Source organism: Syngnathus acus, chromosome 14 (genome assembly GCF_901709675.1).
Source record: "Syngnathus acus chromosome 14, fSynAcu1.2, whole genome shotgun sequence".
NCBI classification, from domain to species: Eukaryota; Metazoa; Chordata; class Actinopteri; order Syngnathiformes; family Syngnathidae; genus Syngnathus; species Syngnathus acus.
In genome coordinates this window covers 7,040,218-7,062,640 of record NC_051099.1, presented here as the reverse complement: position 1 = coordinate 7,062,640, position 22,423 = coordinate 7,040,218, and the positions used below count along the sequence as shown (strand labels likewise).

Sequence of the window (22,423 nt, the reverse complement as noted above, 5' to 3'; positions counted from 1 at the left end):
GTGTCTGCTGTCATAGCGCAGGATCACGACGGGGTCGCCGGAGGAGATGAAGCTCCAGATGAGGGAGAGGTTTTGAAGACTGTGTGGCACAACGCAGGGGATGCACAGTGTGTGCCCTTCTTCCTGCGTCATCACTGGAAGACATTAGACGTCACATTGCCGTTTGTTGTCATTGTCATCCAGCGACCCACCTTGATTCTTCCTCGAGGCGGTCCACACTTGGCTCTTGTCCGCCGATACAAATGAACAGAAGAAGATGTAATCCGAGACGTTCCCCTGAATCATGAGCGTGCTTTGCACGTTGAAGAGTCCCTTGTGCTCTGTGGTTTTAGTGGTGACATTTTCCAACACCTCTTCTGCTGACGGGGGATCTGTAGCCCACATCACCTGGGGGATGGGGTAGATGTTGTTGGAGGAGCACGTGACCATCTCGGTTCTTAACTCCATGACGACTGACTGGATGGGTGCTTCAGGAGAAGAGGATGAGCATTTAAGTTTGAGATTTACAAAGACATTTTGGACAAATATATGATTTGATATGACAGTTGAGGAAGACTTTTTTCTGTATCAGCGCCAACAAAAGGTCCATAAAAGCAGCCCTAATTTAAACAAAACACTTTTTTTATTGGATGAACTATAATATAGATTGTTCTTAACTTTATATTTTCATCTATTTCCAGAAAGGATTTGACGCTGGGTCTTTTTTTTTCCAGCGGTAAGGCAAATCTCCAGCAGAGGGAGCTATTCACTTTACACTACACTAGCACCTCGGTAAATCCAATCCACAATCAGTTATTTTTTTTTCTCTCCAAATTGTGGTCAGCCGTGAGCAATCAATGCAAGTGATGTACAGTGACCGGTAGACCAATGAAATGCTCTTCCATTAGATGCTCGACAGAATGAAGGAATACAAATCTTTACTGACCCTTCACTTCCAGGTTTACAAAGACTTCCTGGTTCCCCTTCCTTGTGCTCGTGTAACACTTGTACCGGCCTCTGTCCTGAACTTTGACCCTTCTTAGGAGGAGAGACGCATTCCCATTCGGGATGTGAGCATTGAATAGACATGTCCTCCCGCTGAAGTGTTTGTTTTGAAGTCCAAACTGGTCCTTGTTGTAGTAGTAACTGTGTACTGGAATTTGCTGCTTATACCAGTGGATCACCACGGTGCCTGGGGGTCGAAAGTTGCAGGGCAAGAGGCAGTCTTCTTGGATGATGCAGTAGACATTGGTCTCTGGAAGTACACGAGTGTGATTTACAGAATTACAGCACTAGAATCAGAAATGGATTCAGTCTGAATCGTTGGACAAATAGACATTGGACATCTATTGAAAATATTTTTGCTCATTATCAATCTGAGTTATAGCCAATTACCTTCTGAGATGATGATGAAAAATCCTCCAATGAGAATGAGCGTCAGCAATATAGGTCCTGTTCCTGCCATATCTTGAAGTGATCTGGATGGTTGTGTGAGAACAATCGCTGGCTGGTGTGCATTGAGTCGCATCAACGCGATTCTACTTTACATCCTCGGCAACACGAATGAAACACAGACTAATTAACTAAGCAGGTGAATGTTTAACTATGTGAATGCTCCATCACGCAACACCTCTGCCTTCCAAATGAGTTCCCATTAATTTACATACTTGCACAGTGTAACGCGAGATCATATCAGCAACTTTGAACATCAATTCAAGTTCAGTGAATTCAAACCAAACAAATCAAGTCAACTTACGATATAATAAAACGTCACAACAAATACATAAAGTATTCAAAATGAACTCTGCAGTTTATCCAAAAAGTCTACACACCCCTGTTCAAATGTTTTTGCGATTACAATAATGAGACCACATGGAATCATTTCAGAACATAATAATGTGACCTTTCCTCTGTAAAACAATTTTAATATTTTTTTGAGAGGGGACATATTTATAACTAAAATAATGTGGTTGCAAAAGTGTGCACACCCTGTGATCCGAATTGACCAATCATATTCAAACATGTGGGATGGGGTCAGTATACACCTGCCACCATTTAAAGTGCTTTTGATAAACCCCAAATGTTAGAGTAGGATTTTTTTTTTTTTTTTTGGAGAATTCAGGCTGAGTCACGCAAGTGCGAGGTTTGCAGAGGTGGACTAAACATATGCTGACATGTGCCCTCTGCGTGGGATCATTCATTGCCAACCACCCCGACCGACAGAGGGAAGATCCCATTGTGTGTAAAAGTAGGCTACATGTTTTTTATTTTTATCTCTTCAGAATGATGATGAAACCGCCGGTTGTATTATCCCCGCGCCCACCCCGCCCTCGGCTGCCTCCAGTTTGTAGGTTACCGAAAGATTTCACCAACCACAGATAAGAAGATTAGGGAGGAATTAATGGTATTCCTTTGTCATGATTGGAATAAATTGATATTTGGTTTTAGAGGGTGGAGACTGTTTGGGGTCAACAGCAAGCATGTTCTGTCAAAAGATGGCACATTTGACCAGCAAGCTCAATCAGGGGACTATTCGGTTTCATGCACACCACCGCCTTTGCAGCAGATGAGAGTGCACCGACTACTGGGCATGTGCGAGCTCCAGCGAAATGAGTGCTGCCAGGACATGGACGTGCCAGTAGGGGACGGGGACTGAGGCGTCCGTCGGTGGGCGGGGGAAGACGCTGGCGGGATCCAGCACCAGTTTCACCATGAGAGTGGTTCTCCTGGCCTTACGACTCATGTGCTTTGCCTGCTTGTGGCCTGTCACGCAGCTCAACAGCAACCACTTCTCCAGCAAGAGGAGACACAAGGAGCTCGAACTCGGAGACGTCAACAAACAAAAACATGGCGGGTGAGCCAAAGTGTCTTTTTGTGCTTTATACACCTTGATGACCTCTGTCTGTTGTTTAGATGTTTACGAGGGTTAGGGTTATCGTTACCTTTTTAGCTTAATTAATGAATCAGATACAAAAATCAGTTTTTAATTTTATTCCCTTTATTGAAAATTATTAACAAATGACTAATTCTGTTACTACTATTGAGAGGATTTGGCCAATTTTAAATTAAACAATTAGTTGTCGATTAATTGATTTTTTGTACCTTTTTTATTACTTTAAATTAATAATCACTGCATGTGTTACTTTGCTTACTTAAATACTATATTTCCCTCATGGAGACATTTGATATATAGTTGATTGTCTATAGTGTGTTTGGAATATGGTTACATTTTGTTTCTTAATGTGAGTAGTGCAAATCATCAGGTAAAATGACCCCACATGGCAAAACAGAAATGAAATATTACTCATGAAAGTTAACATTCCAGTCATGTTCTACCATGAATTTAGCGTTAATTTGGACCCCATTGTTGACACCTGAGGCTTAAATTAAGTCAGGGCAGTCAATTCACAATCTATCTTGACATCTTTGTGTCTTGTTGCCAATGAAGTTTGTTTGATTCCCTCTAACACGAGAAGCAAGTCTGTCGAAAACACGTTTGAAGAACTTCCAGTACACCAGGAACTGTTGCTATTAGATCAAAAGCTCTCTTTTAATCACACACAGCTCAACTCCAAGCAGTGTTGAACGCTCCACCAGATGTCAGTTCAATGAAAGATAAAGACAATTTGAGCTTTTCTGTTGACCTCAGCTGCTGTTTGTCCTCTTTTGCATCTTAGACGAGTGGATCTCAAGATGAAAAAGCTCGACAGCACAAAGTCTTTGCTAATTAAATCAGAACAGCTGCTTCGAATCGAGGACCACGACTTTGCAATGCGGCCGGGCTTCGGAGGTAAGGCCCGCAGACTGTCACTCTATATCTATCTTTGCATTTCCCCTGGGCAACCTGGTAAAATACCAATGTAGGTTACTGTGCTGTCTTTGCTATTACGCCTCCTCCAAAAGCCTTTGATGACCTAGATAATCTGTGAGAAACAACGGCTACAGACAGTAGTACAGATAAAATAATCTCGAACGCGCACCTCATTGGGGGAGGCCTGATGTTACGAGGAGATCAAATCTCAAATAACAGCTGTAACAACAGTGTACAATGTGTGCAGAATACATTTGTGTCAAATGGCCCCAAGATGGAACATGTGTCACAAAATACATGTCAATAATGTTTTTTTTTGTATTTTCTATGAATACAAGGGCTATTTGGGTTGTCTAGACAGTGTGTGGTTTATCTTCAGTCTAGTTGCTGTTTTCACTCGTGATGTCATACACTTGACTTTTTAGTCATTTTATGATAATTATGTGGAAAACCAAGCATACAGTTGGCCTGTCATAATCCCTCTTTTCACTTTTGTAATTGAGGAGTGATGCTTTTGCGTGCTTATCGTCATTAGGTAATGGTAGTGATAGGACAGGATTTTTATAGTTCACCTCATACATTTTCATTTTTGGGTTATGAAACAATGAGGTAAGGTTAAGGTCTTGTATTTATGTAATAGTACAACATCGCTGCTTGTCAGCTTGAAATGATTCAAAGATGATATATGGAGCTTGCCGTATGTAAGTAAACAATATGATTATTTGATAAAGTAAACGTTATATTTTCTAGACCTTTTTTTTTCAATTGATGATTTGATCAGCATGTTCAGTCAAGACTGTCCTACCGTCTTTACAGTGTGACAAGCGCTGATATAACTCCTCTGAGCTTCTGAGCCCCGATTATCTAACATGTTGTCGCTAGCCTCTATGTCGCTATAGTGTGGATTACACCTTCTCTACCAGGCGCATGGTGGCATATACGTAATCTGTGGTGGATGTACAGATGGCCAAAACATGGAGAATGGCCTCATCATGACAACGTGTTACCCTGCTGCTGCTGCACACTGATGTATGTTGACTTTTGACCCTTTGTGCCAGGTTCCGCCATCCCCGTTGGCATTGACGTCCAAGTCGAGAGCGTTGACAGCATAAGTGAAGTAAACATGGTATGTATGAAGCTTTGCCAACTGTTCCTGATGCATTTCAATCAATGTCTTCTTTCGACTGGAACTGTGCTCAGGACTTCACCATGACTCTGTACCTGAGGCATTACTGGCAGGACGACCGACTGGCCTTCCCCTCCAGCAACAACAAGAGTCGAACCTTCGACGCACGTCTCGTGAAGAAGATCTGGGTACCTGACGTGTTCTTCGTCCACTCCAAGCGCTCTTTCATCCATGACACAACCATGGAGAATATCATGCTGAGGGTTTTTCCTGATGGCAACATCCTCTACAGTGTCCGGTAAAAAATAAAAAAAAATAAAAATAATTGCACACACACAATAATAAAGTAAAAAAATAATACTAATAAAAAAATACATATAAATAAATATTAAATAATTAAATAATTAAATAATAAATGATAAAATGATAAAATGATAAAATGATAAAATGATAATCAATAATAATCAATAATTGCAATAGAGTACTATCAAAATGGTCAAACTAAATATGGAAGCAATTAACAGGAGTGTATTATTGTCTGTCAACCAGCTTTGCGCATTCATCATATCCATTTCAGTGGCTCGTGTTGGCAATATGGCACCACAGACTGCCCCAGCAGATTGTGTGCTGTGAATAGCAATACGTATTTAAGAATCGAATGTAATGCAGCTGTTGGTTGTTTGGATTCCATTTTTTTGGTTGCCTTTTAAAGCTTTCTGATATTTAATATGGCCTTGCTGTAAAATTTCTCCTTGCCAATCAGCAAGGAACAAAAAAACAGAACATGCTGCTACGTGTCCTCAACAGTCATGTCTTTGTCTTTAGACATCGTGAAGCAGCAAGTGGCTCATTTGCCAAGGTTATTCTCGGAAGTCTTATTCCAAATAACTCAACAATGGTGTGTTTGTGGTCACGACTTGGCTCAGTTTATTGGATGTGTGACAGCTGCTGTCTTAAAAGTGCTCATAATTAGCATAAATTCAAAATAAAAGTATGCTTCATTCCATACGTTTCTATTCTATTCAGTTTATACTTTTGCTTGATGGGAATAAACTAGAAAGGCGACTCTTTGGAGTTGCTGGTGTTTATTACAGTGCAGTCCATCACTGTACATTCTGTTTTATTTTCCAACGCAGTTGCGATGGTGATGTTCATGTGTATGTGTGTGTGTTTCTTTTTTTTTTAACTGTGAGCTTTGTTTTAGGATAACTGTGACGGCACTTTGCTCAATGGACTTCAGCAGCTTCCCTCTGGACACGCAAAACTGCTCTCTAGAGCTGGAAAGCTGTGAGTATCAAACATTGCCAAGCTCTAATAAACTTTTGCATTCGGTTGTTTATTATTGCTCTAGTCTTGTTTTGTTTCGCTAGCTCATTTATTTTTATTCTTGCTTTGTTAAATCAGGTCAGCCAGCGTCCATTTTATAGTTTTCCATTAATGACTGGTTTACAGAGGATTATATTTCCCTTGCATTCTTTGTTGTTGCACTTGATCTAAGTGCAGACAGAGCAGGGATTTCCCTCCAGCTATAAACTACAGAACACATTTATCCATCTATCTGCTTTTTTAGAAAATCTTGCTAATCTTTGTCAATTGTCAATGCCTAAATAAAACATGTCTCCTTATCTCAACTATTTGCATCCACTATTTTCCTTTCCTTTGAGAATGGAATCCAAGCGAGGCAATGTGTTCAATTCATCCTCCAGCTTTTTCTTCTTTCTCACATTTCTTGAAGATGCTTACAATGAGAACGACCTCATGCTCTATTGGAAAAATGGGAACGATTCATTAAGGACTGATGAGATTGTGCTCTCTCAGTTTTTTGTTGAAGACTTCCAGCCTTCCTTTGGGCTTGCCTTCTACAGCAGTACTGGTATGTGTAATTAAAAAAAAAAAAAAAAATAGGTCAAGATAGCGAGTCAGTTTAAACTGTCACATTCTGTGTCCGTTTTTGTGTGTGTGTGTTTCAGGTTGGTACAATCGTCTCTACATTAATTTCCTTCTCAGGAGGCACATCTTCTTCTTCATGCTGCAGACGTATTTTCCCACCATGCTGATGGTGATGTTGTCCTGGGTGTCTTTTTGGATTGACAGGAGGGCCGTGCCCGCCCGTGTCTCCTTGGGTACGACAAATGAAAATAATTTCTAGCTTTGATATAATAGTGTGTTTTTTTTCCTCCAGGTTTTAAGGTTTGTTGTGTGGTGTTATGCTCCTTGCATGCAGGCATCACCACCGTGTTGACCATGTCCACCATCATCACCGGAGTGTCCTCCTCAATGCCTCAGGTGTCTTACGTGAAAGCAGTGGACATCTACTTGTGGTCCAGCTTCCTCTTTGTCTTTCTTTCCGTCATCGAGTACGCGGCCGTCAACTATTTCACCACAGTTGAGGAGATGAAGAAGCTGAAGAGGGCACAGGTCGCCAACGCTCCTGCTTTTATTTCCACGAGTCTCATGCAACTTGTTTGACATCATTATTGCACCATCTGGATCAACGACATGATCTAGAAACTTAATCCTGCCTCTCTTCACCATGCCCATACAGATCCCAGCGTCCTACGACGCCACACAGGCAATGGCTTTTGACGGCTGTTTCCATGACAACGATATTGACCTGACTTCTTTCCCCGAGGCTTCCAGCACACCAAACACGGAGAGGAACACACAGTCACGAAACTCCACCGTGTCGGCTCCCACAGAGGGCACCAGGCTACGCCGCAGGAACCCTTTAAAACACAATCTCAGTTTTATAATGAGCAACAGCTACATGATTGACTCCTACTCCAGAGTTTTATTCCCTCTGGCCTACCTGCTCTTCAATATCATTTACTGGAGTTTGTATGCATAGCATACTTTCCTTGCAGAAAAATATGAAACTTTTTTTTTTAAGATTCTCATCACACATTCCAAAAAGATTTAAATACAGTGACTCTGTCTGTTGTAAAATTGTCTTTTCTTGCTTTACAGAGCCTTTGTATCAGATGATTATTTCACACTTGGGATTGTATTGTATTGCTACGGAGTAAAAGGCATATTTATTGTCTAATATCTGTTAAAAAATAAATAAACATGTAGTGTTGTCAATGTGTCTTTTGTAGTATTATGTTGTTTTTCGTCCTTCGAATTCGAAGATCACCATTTACTTCAATCTAGATTGATGAGCAGGGATTGTCATATATGCATGAAAGCTGATTTGTGGTAGGTGATGTTAAAGTCTTCGATTTTTCAAATTAATTAAAATACTGGATTTTTTAAGCATTTGGAACATTCATCTGCAGTTACTAAGGTCAATGCACGGTAATTGCACGTGCGTGTTTTTTAATGTGTTATAAGAAAACAGGAATCATTCTTTAATTCGGACCACATTGTAATTTTGCATTGTCAAGAGTACTGTAATTTTTATTGCTTTAATTTATAATTTTCACCAAAACTTGGTTATATTAAATATATTTTTTTTACATTCTCCTATCTTATTAAATGTCAATCTTTAATATGTTACTCAAGGTAGATAGGTGTTGTTTGCTGTTGACAGTCATGAAAAACAGGCGCACAAACTACACTTATTACGCAAGACATCTCATGCCTCTGTTTTATTTATGTTTTGTTGCCCTGGAAATGAGCATGTGTCACATCTTCCTTTTGAAATATACTGGCAGGGCTACTCAGCAAAGACACGCCCGGAAACTCAAATAATACGGAAACTCAAACAATAGAGAAAAATGTAGCATAAAGTGATTTATTTTTTTAAATGATCTTACACCTCAAGTGAATTTAACTTTCTTTTCCTGGGTATGGAATAAAAACACATTAGTGTTGCTGCCATGTTTGTGAAGTCAACAGTCGGCGGGGGCGTGTCACTGACAGCCAGTGTTACAGACTTGACGTGAACCTGCTAACAACAAAAGCCCTTGGCATTATAATAAAGTGACTTGGGAATTTTTTTTTTCACAGGTTCAGAAATGTCCTTGAGGGAGCTATGATCTTCGTAAAGTGGATAACATCATGAAATCTTCCACAGGATCCTTTTGGATAAATGAAGATATAAACTTCATCAGGTAATATGCTTTATTTTTTTTAAAGACTCGCACTTGTACCTCCAATTTTTCAGTCAAAACTTTCTTTTACACATTAAGAAATTATTTTAGCTGAATTTGTGGTGGTCATGGTCTAACAAAATGAGTCGCTGGTCAAGTGTGTGTCCGATTGTCAGAGTAAAAACTAAATAAATAATAATAATTCTCCAAATTTTCATTAACTCAAATAGAATGATGACAATTCTCTATTGCGTGTGTTCTTGGTTGTTGAGCAGCATATTAATTTTTTTTTATGTATATAATATTGTATTTGTTTCAGAGTGAAAAAGCCAAGTTCACATTTTACAAAGGTCGTCCACCTGCTCCTTCTATTCACAGGTAAAAACACTATTACCTAAAATAAATATCTCTATGTTGAATAACAAGTTTAGTCAAAATGATAAAAATGTCTTTTAGAGCCACTCTGATGAATACACGATTATGTAACAAAACAAAAATATAATATTCCAGAAATAACATGTATATTGTGTTCTCATTGTAATGTATCATGGCTGAATGCTCCTTTGTAATCCTGCAATTCTATTTTTAAGCAGCGGGCCACATACCTGACGTCATCCATCACTTGTCATGTTATTCACACATTCAAATATTCCGTTCTAATATTTTTAGGAATCCCGTTTTTCCAGTCAGAAAACTGTCTGTGCGATTTTGCAATGATAACACTTACATCGTACAAACGTGGGAAATTAGACGATAGGAAGAAGAATAACAAATGTGTTTTAGTGGAACCTCCTAAATTGAAGTCACATTTAATGCTTGACAAATAATGTGCTTGTGTTTCCTCATTAGGTCTTTCTTCCTGTAATGAGACCTCCACATCACCACCTCATGTGACAAGCGCTCAGACTTCAGGTAACAAACTTTCTGTGAAAACAAATGATCTGAAATAAAAAATAAATAAATACAAATTTGTCCTCTCTCACTGCAGTGTACTACTTATTGGATATCGCTATTGATGTGACGGGGCCTGCAAAGAATGAATCAGAAATTACATCCTGGGTATGTTTGGAATCTGATGTCTCACAAAGAAATCAAATGTGAACATGACTTTTTACGTTTTGCTTCCCAGTTCCAGGAGGTGTTCCAAAACACTTTGGGGAGCTGTGTGTCTTCGCACGCTGAATACACGACAACTTTCCCACTTCTGGTGCAACAGACATCTGCAAACTCTTCACTCGGGACAACAAATGGGACTCAAAGCAACATTGCAATCACAGCGAGCACGTTACCAAGTGACAACACGACGCTGGCATTTCAAAACACAAATACTGCAACGACTACATTTCAAAACTCTGAAACAGCAACAGCACTACAAACGTTTGGCACGACTACAACTATTATGTTTCAAAACCCCAACAAAACTGGAGCTAATAATACTGCAGAACGTCCCAATAACACTGCAGCTAAGAACGCGACCAATAACGCAGGCAAAAAGGTGGAAAAAACAATTCCCAACTCAAAAAATGCACGTTTTATTCGAACAGCCGTCCTTAGCAGGTATGTCATCCTTTTCTTTATTTTTTATTTTATTTCATTGATATTTGTCTTTCCCATGCAAGAAAACAAAAACTAATTTGCTCATCATATTTATTATTCTTTTCCAGTAAATCAAGTGGCATATTTCAGGTATGTAAGATCACTCTCTAATGTATTGTCATTTTATCCATCATGTCATTGATTTGTCACATTGATTGATTTTTAACAGGGACTTGAAGTTTCGTGTGCAGAGAAGACCAAAATAAGGTGTGGTTGAGCTGCACAAAAATATACACCAGAGAGAAAATGAAAAATTAACTCATTCACTGCTGAGCCAGTTAATATCTTTGACGTCTATAACCGTCAATGGCACTGAATGAGTTCAGTTACTAAGAGTGGTATTCAAAATTCTTCCCTTTCAGAGCTCTTGTACCGGATCTCCTTAGATTATTCTATAGTTAGTGTTCCTAATGAAGTGTCCAGCGAGTATAAGAGTAAACCAATGAAATATCTTTGTATTGATCAGAAAGACCAACTGCTTGGCGATTCTGGCGCTGAGGCAGAACGTGTCGCCGTGTTGCATCCTGAAAACAATCTGCACAGCCAATCAAAATTCCTCCCAAATCCACGCAACGGGAAAAAGAGCCAATCGTCAGAGTGAGTGCTCCGATATGTCCTTGTTGTTGTTTTAACGGGGTTAGGGTTTCAAAGCAGGGTTTCATAGGAGAGTTAGGGTTTCGAAGTAGGGTTTAAAGCTAGGGTTAGGGTTTCAAACATGGGTTTAAAGCAAGGGTTAGGGTTTCAAACTAGGGTTTCAAGCAAGGGTAAGGTATGAAACCCTACTTTGAAACCCTAACCCTAGCTTTAAACCCTACTTTGAAACCCTAACCCTAGCTTGAAACCCTAGTTTGAAACCCTGACCCTAGCTTTAAACCCTACTTTGAAACCCTAACTCTAGTATAAAACCCTACTTTGAAACCCTAACCCTAGCTTTAAACCCTAGTTTGAAACCCTAACCCTAGCTTTAAACCCTAGTTTGAAACCCTGACCCTAGCTTTAAACCCTACTTTGAAACCCTAACTCTAGTATAAAACCCTACTTTGAAACCCTAACCCTAGCTTTAAACCCTACTTTGAAACCCTAACCCTAGCTTGAAACCCTAGTTTGAAACCCTGACCCTAGCTTTAAACCCTACTTTGAAACCCTAACTCTAGTATAAAACCCTACTTTGAAACCCTAACCCTAGCTTTAAACCCTAGTTTGAAACCCTAACCCTAGCTTTAAACCCTAGTTTGAAACCCTGACCCTAGCTTTAAACCCTACTTTGAAACCCTAACTCTAGTATAAAACCCTACTTTGAAACCCTAACCCTAGCTTTAAACCCTACTTTGAAACCCTAACCCTAGCTTGAAACCCTAGTTTGAAACCCTGACCCTAGCTTTAAACCCTACTTTGAAACCCTAACTCTAGTACAAACACTACTTTGAAAACCCTAACCCTAGCTTTAAACCCTAGTTTGAAACCCTAACTTTAGTATGAACCCTACTTTGAAACCATAACCCTAGCTTTAAACCCTACTTTGAAACCCTAACCCTAGCTTTACCTAACCTTTGCTTGTCCTCTTTATTAGGTCCCCCAAATGAAAACTGCAACAGTGATCACATGGATGAAAATATCTGTATTTATGAAAAAGAATCAAACAATTCCAAATGGTAAGATGTTCATTTTAAGCCTTAGGATTTTCCCTTTTTTCTCCTCTTGGTTTATAAGAGCACTATTTATTTGTGCACATGAAACATGAATCTTGTCAATTTGATTTGACAGTGACGATTCAGCGTTTGGCGCAGCTCCATGTGGTCCAGGTGAGCACCAATGTGTTGATGATAAGAATTTGTTGGTCCACATTTCAAGTCTTCTGATTGCTAAAAAAAAAGCGCACTATTAAAAAGCAAACGTTATCCAAACAATGATTAGTAAAGAAGTTAAGAGTGTTATCATTGTTGTCACATCAACCTTTGCAGAAAAGAATAAAAACTGCAGCTGCGCAGCTTTCTGCAATGCAACTGGTATGTTTTCAATTTGATCAGCTAACTACCAGATGATTATTTAAAACTTTTCAGCTCAGTTCTGTTTTTTTTTCCAGATGCATATTACACTTTTGAAATTTCAATACAAGACCCTGAAATGAACGGCTCCTATGTTCTGTTACTGGTAAGCTCACAAAGTTTGTGTACAAGAAGAAAGCATGTATTTTGGTTGTTTTTGAGACTATAAACTTTTTGTTTGAACAGATGACACAGCTGAACCAGAGTTGCTCTCCCACAACAAAGTAAAATTTTCAAAATGTAATAAATCTGCTGTTGTTGTTCACTTTGAGGACCGCATAATCTTTGGACTTTTTTTTTTTTGGTAGTGAGTCATGCTCTTTTCCCACAATTGCTTCTGAATACAAGGTAAACTGCCATTTTACATAAATACATTTTTTTTTTAATATTCTGGAGAATAACTAAGCTATTTTTTCCTCACTCAGAATGCCACTGTGGAATGTAGTCCAGCCGGAACAAAGTGAGTCTCGTGAAATCGTCACATCAACTCTACCAAAAGACAGATTGACTTTTACATGTGACCTTTGTGACCTTTAGCTCTCAAAGTTGCAATGTGTTTTTACACCTGGCCGAAGCGGTTCCCGTCTGTAACGTGTCCGCAGCCATAACGACTGTGTTTCAATCTGAGAAAAATATAACGTTTGACGGACGAACGACCAGAGCAGGTCAGCAGTGTGGAACTACGTAAACAATGTCAGCATGATTTCAAAGACTGTAATCCACAAAAATCTCTTTGACTCTTCCAGCTATCTGTGGCCATCCAAAATTTAGTGACAATTTGTTGGATTCTCAGTTCACATGGACGAACACCACCTATCAGCATGCAGATGTTTGTCCGGCAGAGGAAGGCTCTCCCTTTCTACTCACCACTCAGAACTGGTCTGTTAACCGCTTTATTAAGCTTGTCAAATGTTCATGATCTAAATCTGTCTGTTTTTGTTTTGGTCAAGTCAACCAGGAAAAAACATGGTGGTGCCGTTAAAGGAGCAGTGTGTTCCAATTGTGTCGAGCACAGCTGGCCCCAATGTGACCGTCTCCAGTAATACGGCATCATCCCCGGATGTCACCACCGTCTCATCTAATGAGAGCCGAGCCAACGCTCTTCTTGAGCTGACCGCTAATGTGTCCAGACTTAACTCCAGTCAGGTGGAGCAGCTTGTGTCCCAGTTGGAGGATCTGTTGTCGGGGCCTAATATCAGCGTGGCTCTGGCTAACATAACCATCTACATCGTCAGTAACCTGCTGGACGCCTCCGCTGAAACACTGGCTAGCTCCTCTGACAGGTTAATTATTATAATAATTTATTATTTTAATATATTATAAAAATATGCCATTGTTTAGTCATTGTTGTATTTTGTTTATGTAGTTACACATTGCGTCCACCAGGGGGGGCTTCCATTTTGGCTGAGCATCTGTTTGTATTCTATTTTACCAAATATAAACTATTTTTGTCTTCATCAGAATTATAGGGCTCGTTGATACAGTGGGCCTCAAATTGGTGCTTGAAGAAGCAACGGAGACTCTCTTGTCGCCAGCTTTAGCTCTGTCTGTCAAAGCGGTGGATGGAAATGATTTTCAACAAGTGCTCTTCTCCATCTCTGATCCGAACAACGCACAGGTATGGCAATGTACTAGCTTTCGGAAGAGCTGTGAGACAAAATTAGAGAATGTCAAACACATTTTATACCAGAAGAATAATTGCTGTACATATGAAGCCTATTTACTAGATGTGTTATTTAAGGTCCGAGCGGATCGCAGGTTTCAAAGGAGTGAGAGGAACAACTCGTCCATCCCTCAAGGCTCCATCACGCTGCCTCCCTCACTCACACAGAACCTCACCTCGGAGGAGCAGCAGATGGCCTCCAGAGTCCACTTCAACTTTTACCAGAAAAGCACCCTATTTCAGGTCACACACACAAGTACATTGATAGGAGTGCAAGGAAACTTCTAAATTAATTTAAGTGACGTTTATATTGACTGTCGCAAATTGTCCATGCAGGACAGCTCTTTAGGAACACGACGACTTAACAGTGGGATTCTGGGAGCGAGTTTGGCAAACTTGACAGTCACCGGACTCGAGGAGGAAATTGTGATTAGTCTCAGGAACCTGGAGTCCATTCCTGTGAGTCTTAGTTTTTTATTTTGTAGTGCTCACTCTTAACAGATGACCTGGTTAAATTTCATATTTTGCCCTACAGGCTAATTATGTGGCTACATGCGTCTTCTGGGACTTTGCATTAAATGGTAAGTTTTCTTTTCATAAATCCATTAGAACAATTAAATTGTATGAATGAATAAATGTACAAATGTATTTTTTTTTTTTCTGGCAGGCCAATCCGGTGGCTGGAACACAAACGGCTGTACCGTCCGCAACAGCACAGACGACGTGACAGTTTGCGGCTGCAACCATCTCACCAGTTTCTCGATCCTGCTGGTAAGCTTTAGTCGGACCTTGTTGTGCATTTTACCGGAACGAGCTGCGTCTTCATCCACTTCATTGAGTGTGTACCTAATTTTATGTCCCATGGGGGACATACTTTCCACGTCCAGGACCTCGCCAGGCAGCCTCTAACCAGTCGAGTAAACGCCACCGTTTTGAGCTTCATCACATATATTGGTTGTGGGATCTCTGCCATCTTCTTGTCCTTGACGCTCCTCACGTACTTAGCCTTCGGGTGAGTATTGGGCTGGCAGATGCGGCTCAAGTCAAATAGGCGACTGGTCGATCAGTGTTGTGTGGAAACCATTGCAGCAAACTACGCAAGGACATCCCCTCCAAAATCCTGATCCAGCTGTGCGTGGCTCTGCTGTTGCTCAACCTGGTCTTCCTGGTGGATGCTTGGCTGGCCCTCTACCCAGACGCCGCGGGCCTCTGCATCTCCACCGCCTGGTTCCTCCACTACTTCCTGCTGGCAGCCTTCACCTGGATGGGCCTGGAGGGGGTGCACCTGTACCTCGGCCTCGTCAAGGTTTTCAACACGCACGTCCCGCGCTACATCCTCTGGTTCTCGCTGGCGGGCTGGGGCGCTCCCGTCATTGTGGTCATTATTGTCATAGCCGTCGACAAGGACAACTACGGACTGGTGTCCTACGGGAGGTTTTCTGACGGCACAAGTGATGACTTGTGAGTCTTTTACACGTGTATGATATATCCCACAATGCATCACTCGCAAAAAAACCCACTTCTAATGTCTCCCGCAGCTGCTGGCTAAAAAATGACATCGCATTCTACGTGGCAGTGGTGGGCTACTTCTGCGTCATCTTCTTGTTCAACTTCATCATTTTGGTGGTGGTGCTGGTCCAGCTGCAAAAGATGAAGAAGCAGAACCCGCACAACTCGCAGCACCGCACCACGGGACAGGACGTGCGCAGTGTGGTGGGCTTAACCATCCTGCTCGGCCTCAGCTGGGGCTTCGCCTTTTTCGCCTGGGGGCCTGTCAACCTGCCGTTCATGTACCTCTTTGCCATCTGTAACGCCTTCCAAGGTGAGACTCGGCTCTTCGCCCTCAAAACTAAGACTCTCCATTTAGTTAAGATAACAAATGAATTAGAATCTAACTGTTTTTTTTTTTTTTATTAAAAATTGTTTTTTTACAGTTAAACTAAAAAAAAATCTTTACAATACATGCATCCTTGTTTGCAGGTTTATACATATTTGTGTTCCATTGTGCGGTGAAGGAAACGGTCAGGAGACAGTGGCAGACATACCTTTGTTTCGGAAAAATGAGGATGGCTGAGAACTCAGGTACCGTAATTTTCGGACTATAAGTCGCGGTTTTTTTTCATAGTTTGGGTGGGGGTGCGACTTATACTCAGGAGCGATTTATATACATATATATGGTTTTTTTCACTTTTTTGGGCATTTTATGGCTGGTGCGACTTATACTCCGGTGCGACTTATAGTCCGAAAATTACGGTAATTCTTTTCACCGAATTTTAGGTTGGTGATGAGATGAGAAGCTCATAATAGCTAAGATTGCCGTGTTTTGCCCCTTTTACAGAAAGGAGTCGCACAGCAACCCAGAAGATAATGAAGAGAGCTTCAGTAACCAGACCATCATCGCGGTCCAACACCTCGTCCAGCTCGACGTCTTTCCTCAGTCGTAACTCAGAGCAGATTCATGGCATAGGTCAGCAGTCTCTCCCTCTTAGTGGAAATGGATTTATTTGTTAAGCCAAGGTTTAAGGTTGGGGTTGAGAGTGTTCGGGTTAAGAGTTATGTAATGTAATGACAGAGATGTTTTGTTTCAGGAAATCCCTTGGATGACAGAATCATCACCATTGACGAGGAACCTAGCGTGGACGTTATCCTTAACGAATGAAATAGGTAGCACAGAAACCATTGCATTCATCTTCTTTGCATTATTTATACTGAACTACCCCCACTGTGGATTGTTTTAAGTCACGCCTTACGGCCCACTTTTATTCCCTGGCTTTTAACACCGTGTGAGTTGTGTGGTACTTGTGTCTTAATTTATTGATATTTGTTTTGTCATGGTTTTACTTATTTATTTACTCTTAATTTGATTTAGTCCTTTTGTGTCCATGTTTTTCTCATGTTGTGCAGGACTTTGGAGATGTCTGTTTTAAATAATAAATAAATAATTTGATTATTTTTACAATAGCCTTTTTTGCTAGTTTGTAACACTTCACACATTATTGATTTACTTTATTATTGTGTGAAGGCAAATGGGCTTCACATATATGTTATATTTTATTTGTTAGGGACAGTGTACATCAATGAACATTTCTGTGGATGCACCAGAATTAGCCAAGGGACTATTTTTCATCTGTAGTGCCTGAGGAAATGTCTTGCCCAACAACACCCATGGCTTTTAGGCATATTTCCCCAAAAAAATGTTACTTCTAAAATGACCATACGGTAAGACGTAAGCTTCACGTGCTTTTAAAATACAAAGGGCTTCTTTCATTCTATTTCACACAGAAAAATGGTTCTGGGAGAAAAATGGTCCATCAAACAAAACCACTTTATTTCTAAAGGTCACAAATCAAAATAAAAAAACATTGTGAAACAATCTTATTTATGGGAGCGAGGGAATAAATAAATGCCACCGTGTCCCACAGGGTCGCTTGTAAACGTGCTGCGCAAGCTACATTCACCGTCCTTCACGCATATCAGATATACACTGACTGGCCACAACACTATGGCCACCTGCATAATCTATTGAGATCCAATACAATTTGTTTCTTCGTAGCAGAATACTGAAACCTGATATTCTGATTATGTTGTTTAGTTACATAACGGATACAAATAATTCAAAACATCTTCCACTATGGTGCAGTCCAGTTCTACACCATTGCAAACTTAATTTAAAGTCTAAGTAGTCTTACTGTTGTGGCTGGTACGTGTCAGTGCTAAACACTTTGTAATATCAGAAGTAACCAATATTGAGGAAGGAAAAAAAAAAAGAAAAAGAAAAAAATAACTACTTAACATAAAATAGCACAAAGATGAAAGTGATGGACCCCCCCCCTTTGGACATTGTAATCAGCCTGGGAAAAAAAAATAATGACAATCATTGTAACAAGAAACAGCTTAAAAGCAATTCAGTAGCTGATCTCCACTTCTTAAGGGGACACGACAACAAACGAGAGCAATTGCTCTCTATCAGTAACATCAGTGTATCGGCTGACAGTTCAAATCTCTAAAGAGCCTTCAGAAGAGTGCTTATTATTAACTCACAACTTCATAGCAAAATAAAACCCTAACCAAAAAAAAACAAAAAACAAAAAAAAAAACACTAAGCCCCAAGATGTGTTCAGAGTCAGCAGACCACTGGAGTGTTTGGGCCCAAAGTGACTGACCACAATCACCACGTGTGTTGAAGATGACTTTTCATTGTGGGTGTTGCGTAATAGTCCATCTCTGACACTAAGAGTGTTCATGCTCACTCTGAATACTATCCAGCAAGCAATACAGCAGAGACAAAAGCCTGTTGACGGTCCAGCAGCTGGAGGGGGGCGGGGTCACTTCTTCCACACGGTGTAGAAAACCCAACTGATGCGCAGGTAAGGAAGAACTACTTTGAACTCAACAAAACAAACAGTTAAGTCATTACGATTTGGTTTGCAGAATCGACTTATTGTGCAGACATCTGATTAGAACAACACGCTTGTTTGGTCTCATAAGCACTTGCATACTGTTGTGGAAGGATACAGTTCCATGTAAGAGGGCACGCAAACCACTTTTTTGGAAAAGTCCACAGGACAGGAGAGTCTTCCCAGCTGCTCCTCATACTGACTCAAAGCCTCTGTCAGATTTGCACTGTTGCCCTGTTGACAGAGACGGATTGTCCCCTTATTTTAAGGCCACTTCCATCCACTTGAAGTCTCATTCACACAAGAACATCTTGAATAGGGTGGCCCCGAGCACAGCTGAGCAGAGACTGATGTTGACTTCCGCTTCTTCCGATCTCAGTTATACCAAAATGGAAACCATGAATTAGAAAGACTTTACAAAGATAGCTTTTCCTTGAAAAGCGGAATCAACCGTCGTTTTAAGGCCCATTAAAGTCATCTTGGAAAATCCAAATGTCGTACTTTTTAAGGCTCTGCGTTTGATCTATCCTTCTATTGATGTACGATAAGCATTGGGTGAAGCAAAACAGCCGAAAACTGATTCAAGCTGCCATGAATAGGCTCGGAAATGTTGTAAAATTTGACCTCTATGTAATCGATTGGTTAGTATGGCAGAAACGCGAGACTATTTTTATATTATCTCGATAAGACAAATTATATGTGGTAACAACAACAATAAAAAGCTATTCCAAGTGGGCCTTTCGTGATGCAGTAGACAATACGAACAACGTGATGTTCACCTGGGTAAAATATTTCCCCTTGTGGTGCAGGATTTTGATGGACAGATCCAAAATGAGACGAAGGAACTCCCATGTTGAGTCTGCAACGATAACATCACTTTTCACATTGGATGAACGGGCAACATTTATGATCCTAAGTGGCAAACCTTCTTCTGGCTGTGTGGATATCGGAACCGCGGTCAGATCGTTAATGATGTAGTCGAACGTTCTCCCCTCTCGGACGTACTTCTTGAGCACAGGCACACAGTCCTCCACGAGAATCTGGAAAAAACGACAGACAAGTTTCTGTGATATCAATATTGACGCTTCGGATTAGAGCAACAGTGGTGTCATTTGTTCAAAGCTAGATTGTGTGCACTATTAAAATGAAAATGTGTTTTCACTTGAATAGTACTCACTTGGTAACAGTCCCCCTTCAAGTTATCCAGCACATTGCCACACGTCTTCCTCATGTACTTTTTGCACCCGTCAATCACCTTCCGATCAATGTAATCGAGCTTTGTCAAGGAACAAATGTTAACCACACTGGAAACATTCAAAAATAGTCCCAAAATAAGCAAAGATGAACAAAGATTATGCAGCAGTTGCGGATATCTCCACCATGGTGATCATCTTTGGCTTCTGTTTGACAGCCTGAGCCAGGATGCCTCCATCACCTCCTCCTAAAATCAGCACCTCCTTGCCGGCGTAGTCCTCATTTCCGCTGCCCATGATGGCTTCGGTGTAGGGCAAGTCGCTCTCCGCCAGGTCTGGACGGCAAAGTCATGATCAAAACGCTGCAGTACCACGCGCACAATGTCCAATTCCGTCAGGGGACTGACTGACTATACACACTTACTGATATCTTCGTTGAGGACAAGCATGTTGCCAAACTGCTGTGAGTGCAATATTTTAATATTTTGGTATTCCGAGTCTTCGTCGTACAACACGCGATCTATGTCGTACTCGACCAGCCTCCCGTCGGTGGTGGGCCAGTACCGGTCCACTTTGGCTCCTCGGATGAGAGGCGGGAGCCTGTTAAGGGTGACACGGAACCATCACGTATGCGACAATCGGCCTCAAGGCGATGCGGCGGATTTGGCTTACCTTTTAATTCGTGTTATCTTGCCATTCAAGAGAACCTTGAGTTTCTTCTCCAGTGTATTTAAAAGCTGAAAAAATACAAATTGAATAAAGTGAACAAAACCTTTTTTCTGCATGTAACCTATAATCTGTATAGTATCTATTTTTTTTTTCAGAAATATATTAAATGCAGAATTTAAAACTATTTCCTTGGTCGGATCGGTCATACTGCTTTTGTATGTGTATGTTTTTAACACCTACATTGTCTAGTTGAACAATGTTATCGCCTTCATAACACTGCAGGTCAATAGTGAGCAATCCATGGGCGTGCACCCGCAGAATAACAAGCCTGTGGAGTAAAGAGGTGAAAATAAATGGACAGAAATCAATAAAATGGCATTTGTTTTGCTAAATGGAATCTATTGACCTGCCGTTCTTTCCGACAAAGGTGGCTAGGTATCCGCGTCCGTCTGTCTCATGTACGGTCTCTGTCATTTCCTGCTCGTGGAATATGGACAGGAGGCCTGGGACTGTTGATGCAGAGTCAACTGGGAACGAGAAAGAGAGTGCAGTGTTGAAAAAGATCTTGTCTGTCCTTTGCATCATCTGCCAATCATATAATATTTGGGTACAGTCAAGAAAAAATAAGTGCCATTCCATTCACAAATATAACTGCAGCCAACAAGGGTACCGGTCCATCCTGTTCAGTCACAGAAACCTGTGACAAATATTGCATGTTTGAGCTGTTCCAACGCTCTAGCATGCGGTAAAATCTTTGCATAAACACACAGACACACACGTCACACACTTTCCATTCCTTTAAGTCTCGAGTGAACCTTTCCTGCTTACATGACAGACAGTTTTTGTGAGTAGTAGTTTAAAAGGGACTTGGGCTATTACTTATCCTGTTAAAACTCAAAGGGTTATTCTAAAAAGAATAATGTGTCAATGCCATCGTTACATTATAGGTTTAACTGCTATTTATATCGGATCAAATTAGCACACGACAATGACTAATTTCCACTCCTTTCCGGCATCACTGCGCATTCTTCCACATGACCGCAAGATGGCGCTGACATCGTATTCATTGATAGAATGCTGAAATAATCCATGGATAGCGTTTAACAAACCTGACCCTCCAAAAATGACGCAGAAACAAAAAAGAAAATGTCTTTTAAAGTCTTCTACCAAACATTACAACCCAATGCCTAGCATTTGCAAATTTCACAGCCACGTGCATTTTGTCGACGGCGTTTCATTCAAAATCGATTTAACATTTTGAAGGGCAGTGACATCGCAGCAGGTTATCGTCTATGGAAGCTAGCTAGCTAGCTTAGCATGCAGCCCACCGCCATCACAGTGCGGTGGCCAGGACCTTCTTACCTGCAGTCGAGAGGTTGAAGTCGAGAGTATAATGTCGCAGTGCCATGTTTGAAGGCAGCCGTTATCCATTCCTGGCGCAGGCAGACGCGGTGTGTGTCCGTTTAAGTTCCGAGCCGGAGGGGAGGGCCGGGCTCTGCAACATCGGCCGAACGAAGGCAGCCGAGTGCAGCTCCGATTCGCCCAGACCAAAGAGTGGTGACATGATGCAAGATAACTATTCCCCTCCTCGAGTCGATCGTACGCTCTTCGTTTGTAGATAGATTTGTCGCATTATGGATTTCAGTATGGGTCCTTAAACACTTAGTAATATTCGAGTAAATGAATTTAAGTGCCACTGAGACATTATTTTTCTCATCCCAAGATTTTCTATAGATTTGGCAATAATTATTGCATGGCACAAGAGTTGTTTATTATGGTATGACGTGGCCTTTTGCTTCCAACTGACACAAGTAACATATTTCCTTTAATCAGTTTAATTTAAAATTTGTATGGATACATAAAATAGGATTTCATTGAACCTAATGTACAAATGGTGTGAATACACAAAA

The 22,423-nt window shown here is 40.8% G+C and overlaps 3 protein-coding genes across 4 annotated transcripts; 2 read left to right on the top strand and 1 right to left on the bottom strand.

Moving 5' to 3' along the window:
* The first annotated feature begins 1,224 nt into the window (after positions 1-1,224).
* On the top strand, positions 1,225-8,000 carry gabrr3a (gamma-aminobutyric acid type A receptor subunit rho3a). 2 transcript variants are annotated; one of them, XM_037269295.1, is made up of 10 exons: positions 1,225-2,227; positions 2,754-2,833; positions 3,657-3,769; positions 4,849-4,916; positions 4,991-5,214; positions 6,121-6,203; positions 6,652-6,789; positions 6,887-7,039; positions 7,141-7,334; positions 7,462-8,000. In XM_037269295.1, the coding sequence occupies exons 3-10, from the start codon at positions 3,673-3,675 to the stop codon at positions 7,762-7,764; spliced, it is 1,260 nt and encodes a 419-aa protein (XP_037125190.1). In that variant the 5' UTR covers positions 1,225-2,227; positions 2,754-2,833; positions 3,657-3,672; the 3' UTR covers positions 7,765-8,000. The 2 variants fall into 2 exon arrangements, with proteins under 2 accessions (XP_037125190.1, XP_037125189.1); XM_037269294.1 differs by lacking the exon at positions 1,225-2,227 and having other exon boundaries at positions 2,261-2,833.
* Positions 8,001-8,738: 738 nt separating this feature from the next.
* LOC119133571 (adhesion G-protein coupled receptor G2) lies at positions 8,739-17,213 on the top strand. The gene is made up of 29 exons (XM_037269550.1): positions 8,739-8,971; positions 9,270-9,328; positions 9,800-9,862; positions 9,939-10,009; positions 10,080-10,507; positions 10,615-10,636; positions 10,716-10,753; positions 11,013-11,143; positions 12,117-12,198; positions 12,311-12,348; positions 12,508-12,552; positions 12,630-12,697; positions 12,778-12,815; positions 12,900-12,939; positions 13,017-13,051; positions 13,129-13,256; positions 13,338-13,470; positions 13,542-13,874; positions 14,053-14,209; positions 14,333-14,497; positions 14,591-14,713; positions 14,790-14,835; positions 14,922-15,025; positions 15,142-15,266; positions 15,344-15,715; positions 15,793-16,076; positions 16,235-16,336; positions 16,593-16,721; positions 16,843-17,213. Exons 1-29 carry the CDS (start codon positions 8,919-8,921, stop codon positions 16,911-16,913), a joined length of 3,483 nt encoding a protein of 1,160 aa, XP_037125445.1. The 5' UTR covers positions 8,739-8,918; the 3' UTR covers positions 16,914-17,213.
* Positions 17,214-17,560: 347 nt separating this feature from the next.
* Positions 17,561-22,039, bottom strand: sms (spermine synthase). Its single transcript, XM_037269551.1, has 11 exons — positions 21,876-22,039; positions 20,920-21,040; positions 20,754-20,841; positions 20,517-20,581; positions 20,269-20,444; positions 20,025-20,179; positions 19,829-19,918; positions 19,577-19,691; positions 19,431-19,510; positions 18,770-18,885; positions 17,561-18,610 (listed from the first exon to the last, which is right to left on the bottom strand). Exons 1-11 carry the CDS (start codon positions 21,919-21,921, stop codon positions 18,580-18,582), a joined length of 1,083 nt encoding a protein of 360 aa, XP_037125446.1. The 5' UTR covers positions 21,922-22,039; the 3' UTR covers positions 17,561-18,579.
* Between the last annotated feature and the right edge of the window lie 384 nt (positions 22,040-22,423).

What these genes read in the sequence shown, in the direction of transcription:
- gabrr3a (XM_037269294.1), top strand. Translation starts at nt 2,691, where the DNA reads ATGAGAGTGGTTCTCCTGGCCTTACGACTCATGTGCTTTGCCTGCTTG. An exon ending in AACAAACAAAAACATGGCGG is followed by an intron (nt 2,834 to 3,656) that starts GTGAGCCAAAGT and finishes TTTGCATCTTAG; the next exon opens with ACGAGTGGATCTCAAGATGA. An exon ending in TGCCTTCTACAGCAGTACTG is followed by an intron (nt 6,790 to 6,886) that starts GTATGTGTAATT and finishes TGTGTGTTTCAG; the next exon opens with GTTGGTACAATCGTCTCTAC.
- LOC119133571 (XM_037269550.1), top strand. Translation starts at nt 8,919, where the DNA reads ATGAAATCTTCCACAGGATCCTTTTGGATAAATGAAGATATAAACTTC. An exon ending in CTGGCTAGCTCCTCTGACAG is followed by an intron (nt 13,875 to 14,052) that starts GTTAATTATTAT and finishes TGTCTTCATCAG; the next exon opens with AATTATAGGGCTCGTTGATA. An exon ending in CCAGTTTCTCGATCCTGCTG is followed by an intron (nt 15,026 to 15,141) that starts GTAAGCTTTAGT and finishes TTCCACGTCCAG; the next exon opens with GACCTCGCCAGGCAGCCTCT.
- sms (XM_037269551.1), bottom strand. Translation starts at nt 21,921, where the DNA reads ATGGCACTGCGACATTATACTCTCGACTTCAACCTCTCGACTGCAG. An exon ending in AAGATAACACGAATTAAAAG is followed by an intron (nt 20,445 to 20,516) that starts GTAAGCCAAATC and finishes CACCCTTAACAG; the next exon opens with GCTCCCGCCTCTCATCCGAG. An exon ending in TGTCCTCAACGAAGATATCA is followed by an intron (nt 20,180 to 20,268) that starts GTAAGTGTGTAT and finishes TTTGCCGTCCAG; the next exon opens with ACCTGGCGGAGAGCGACTTG.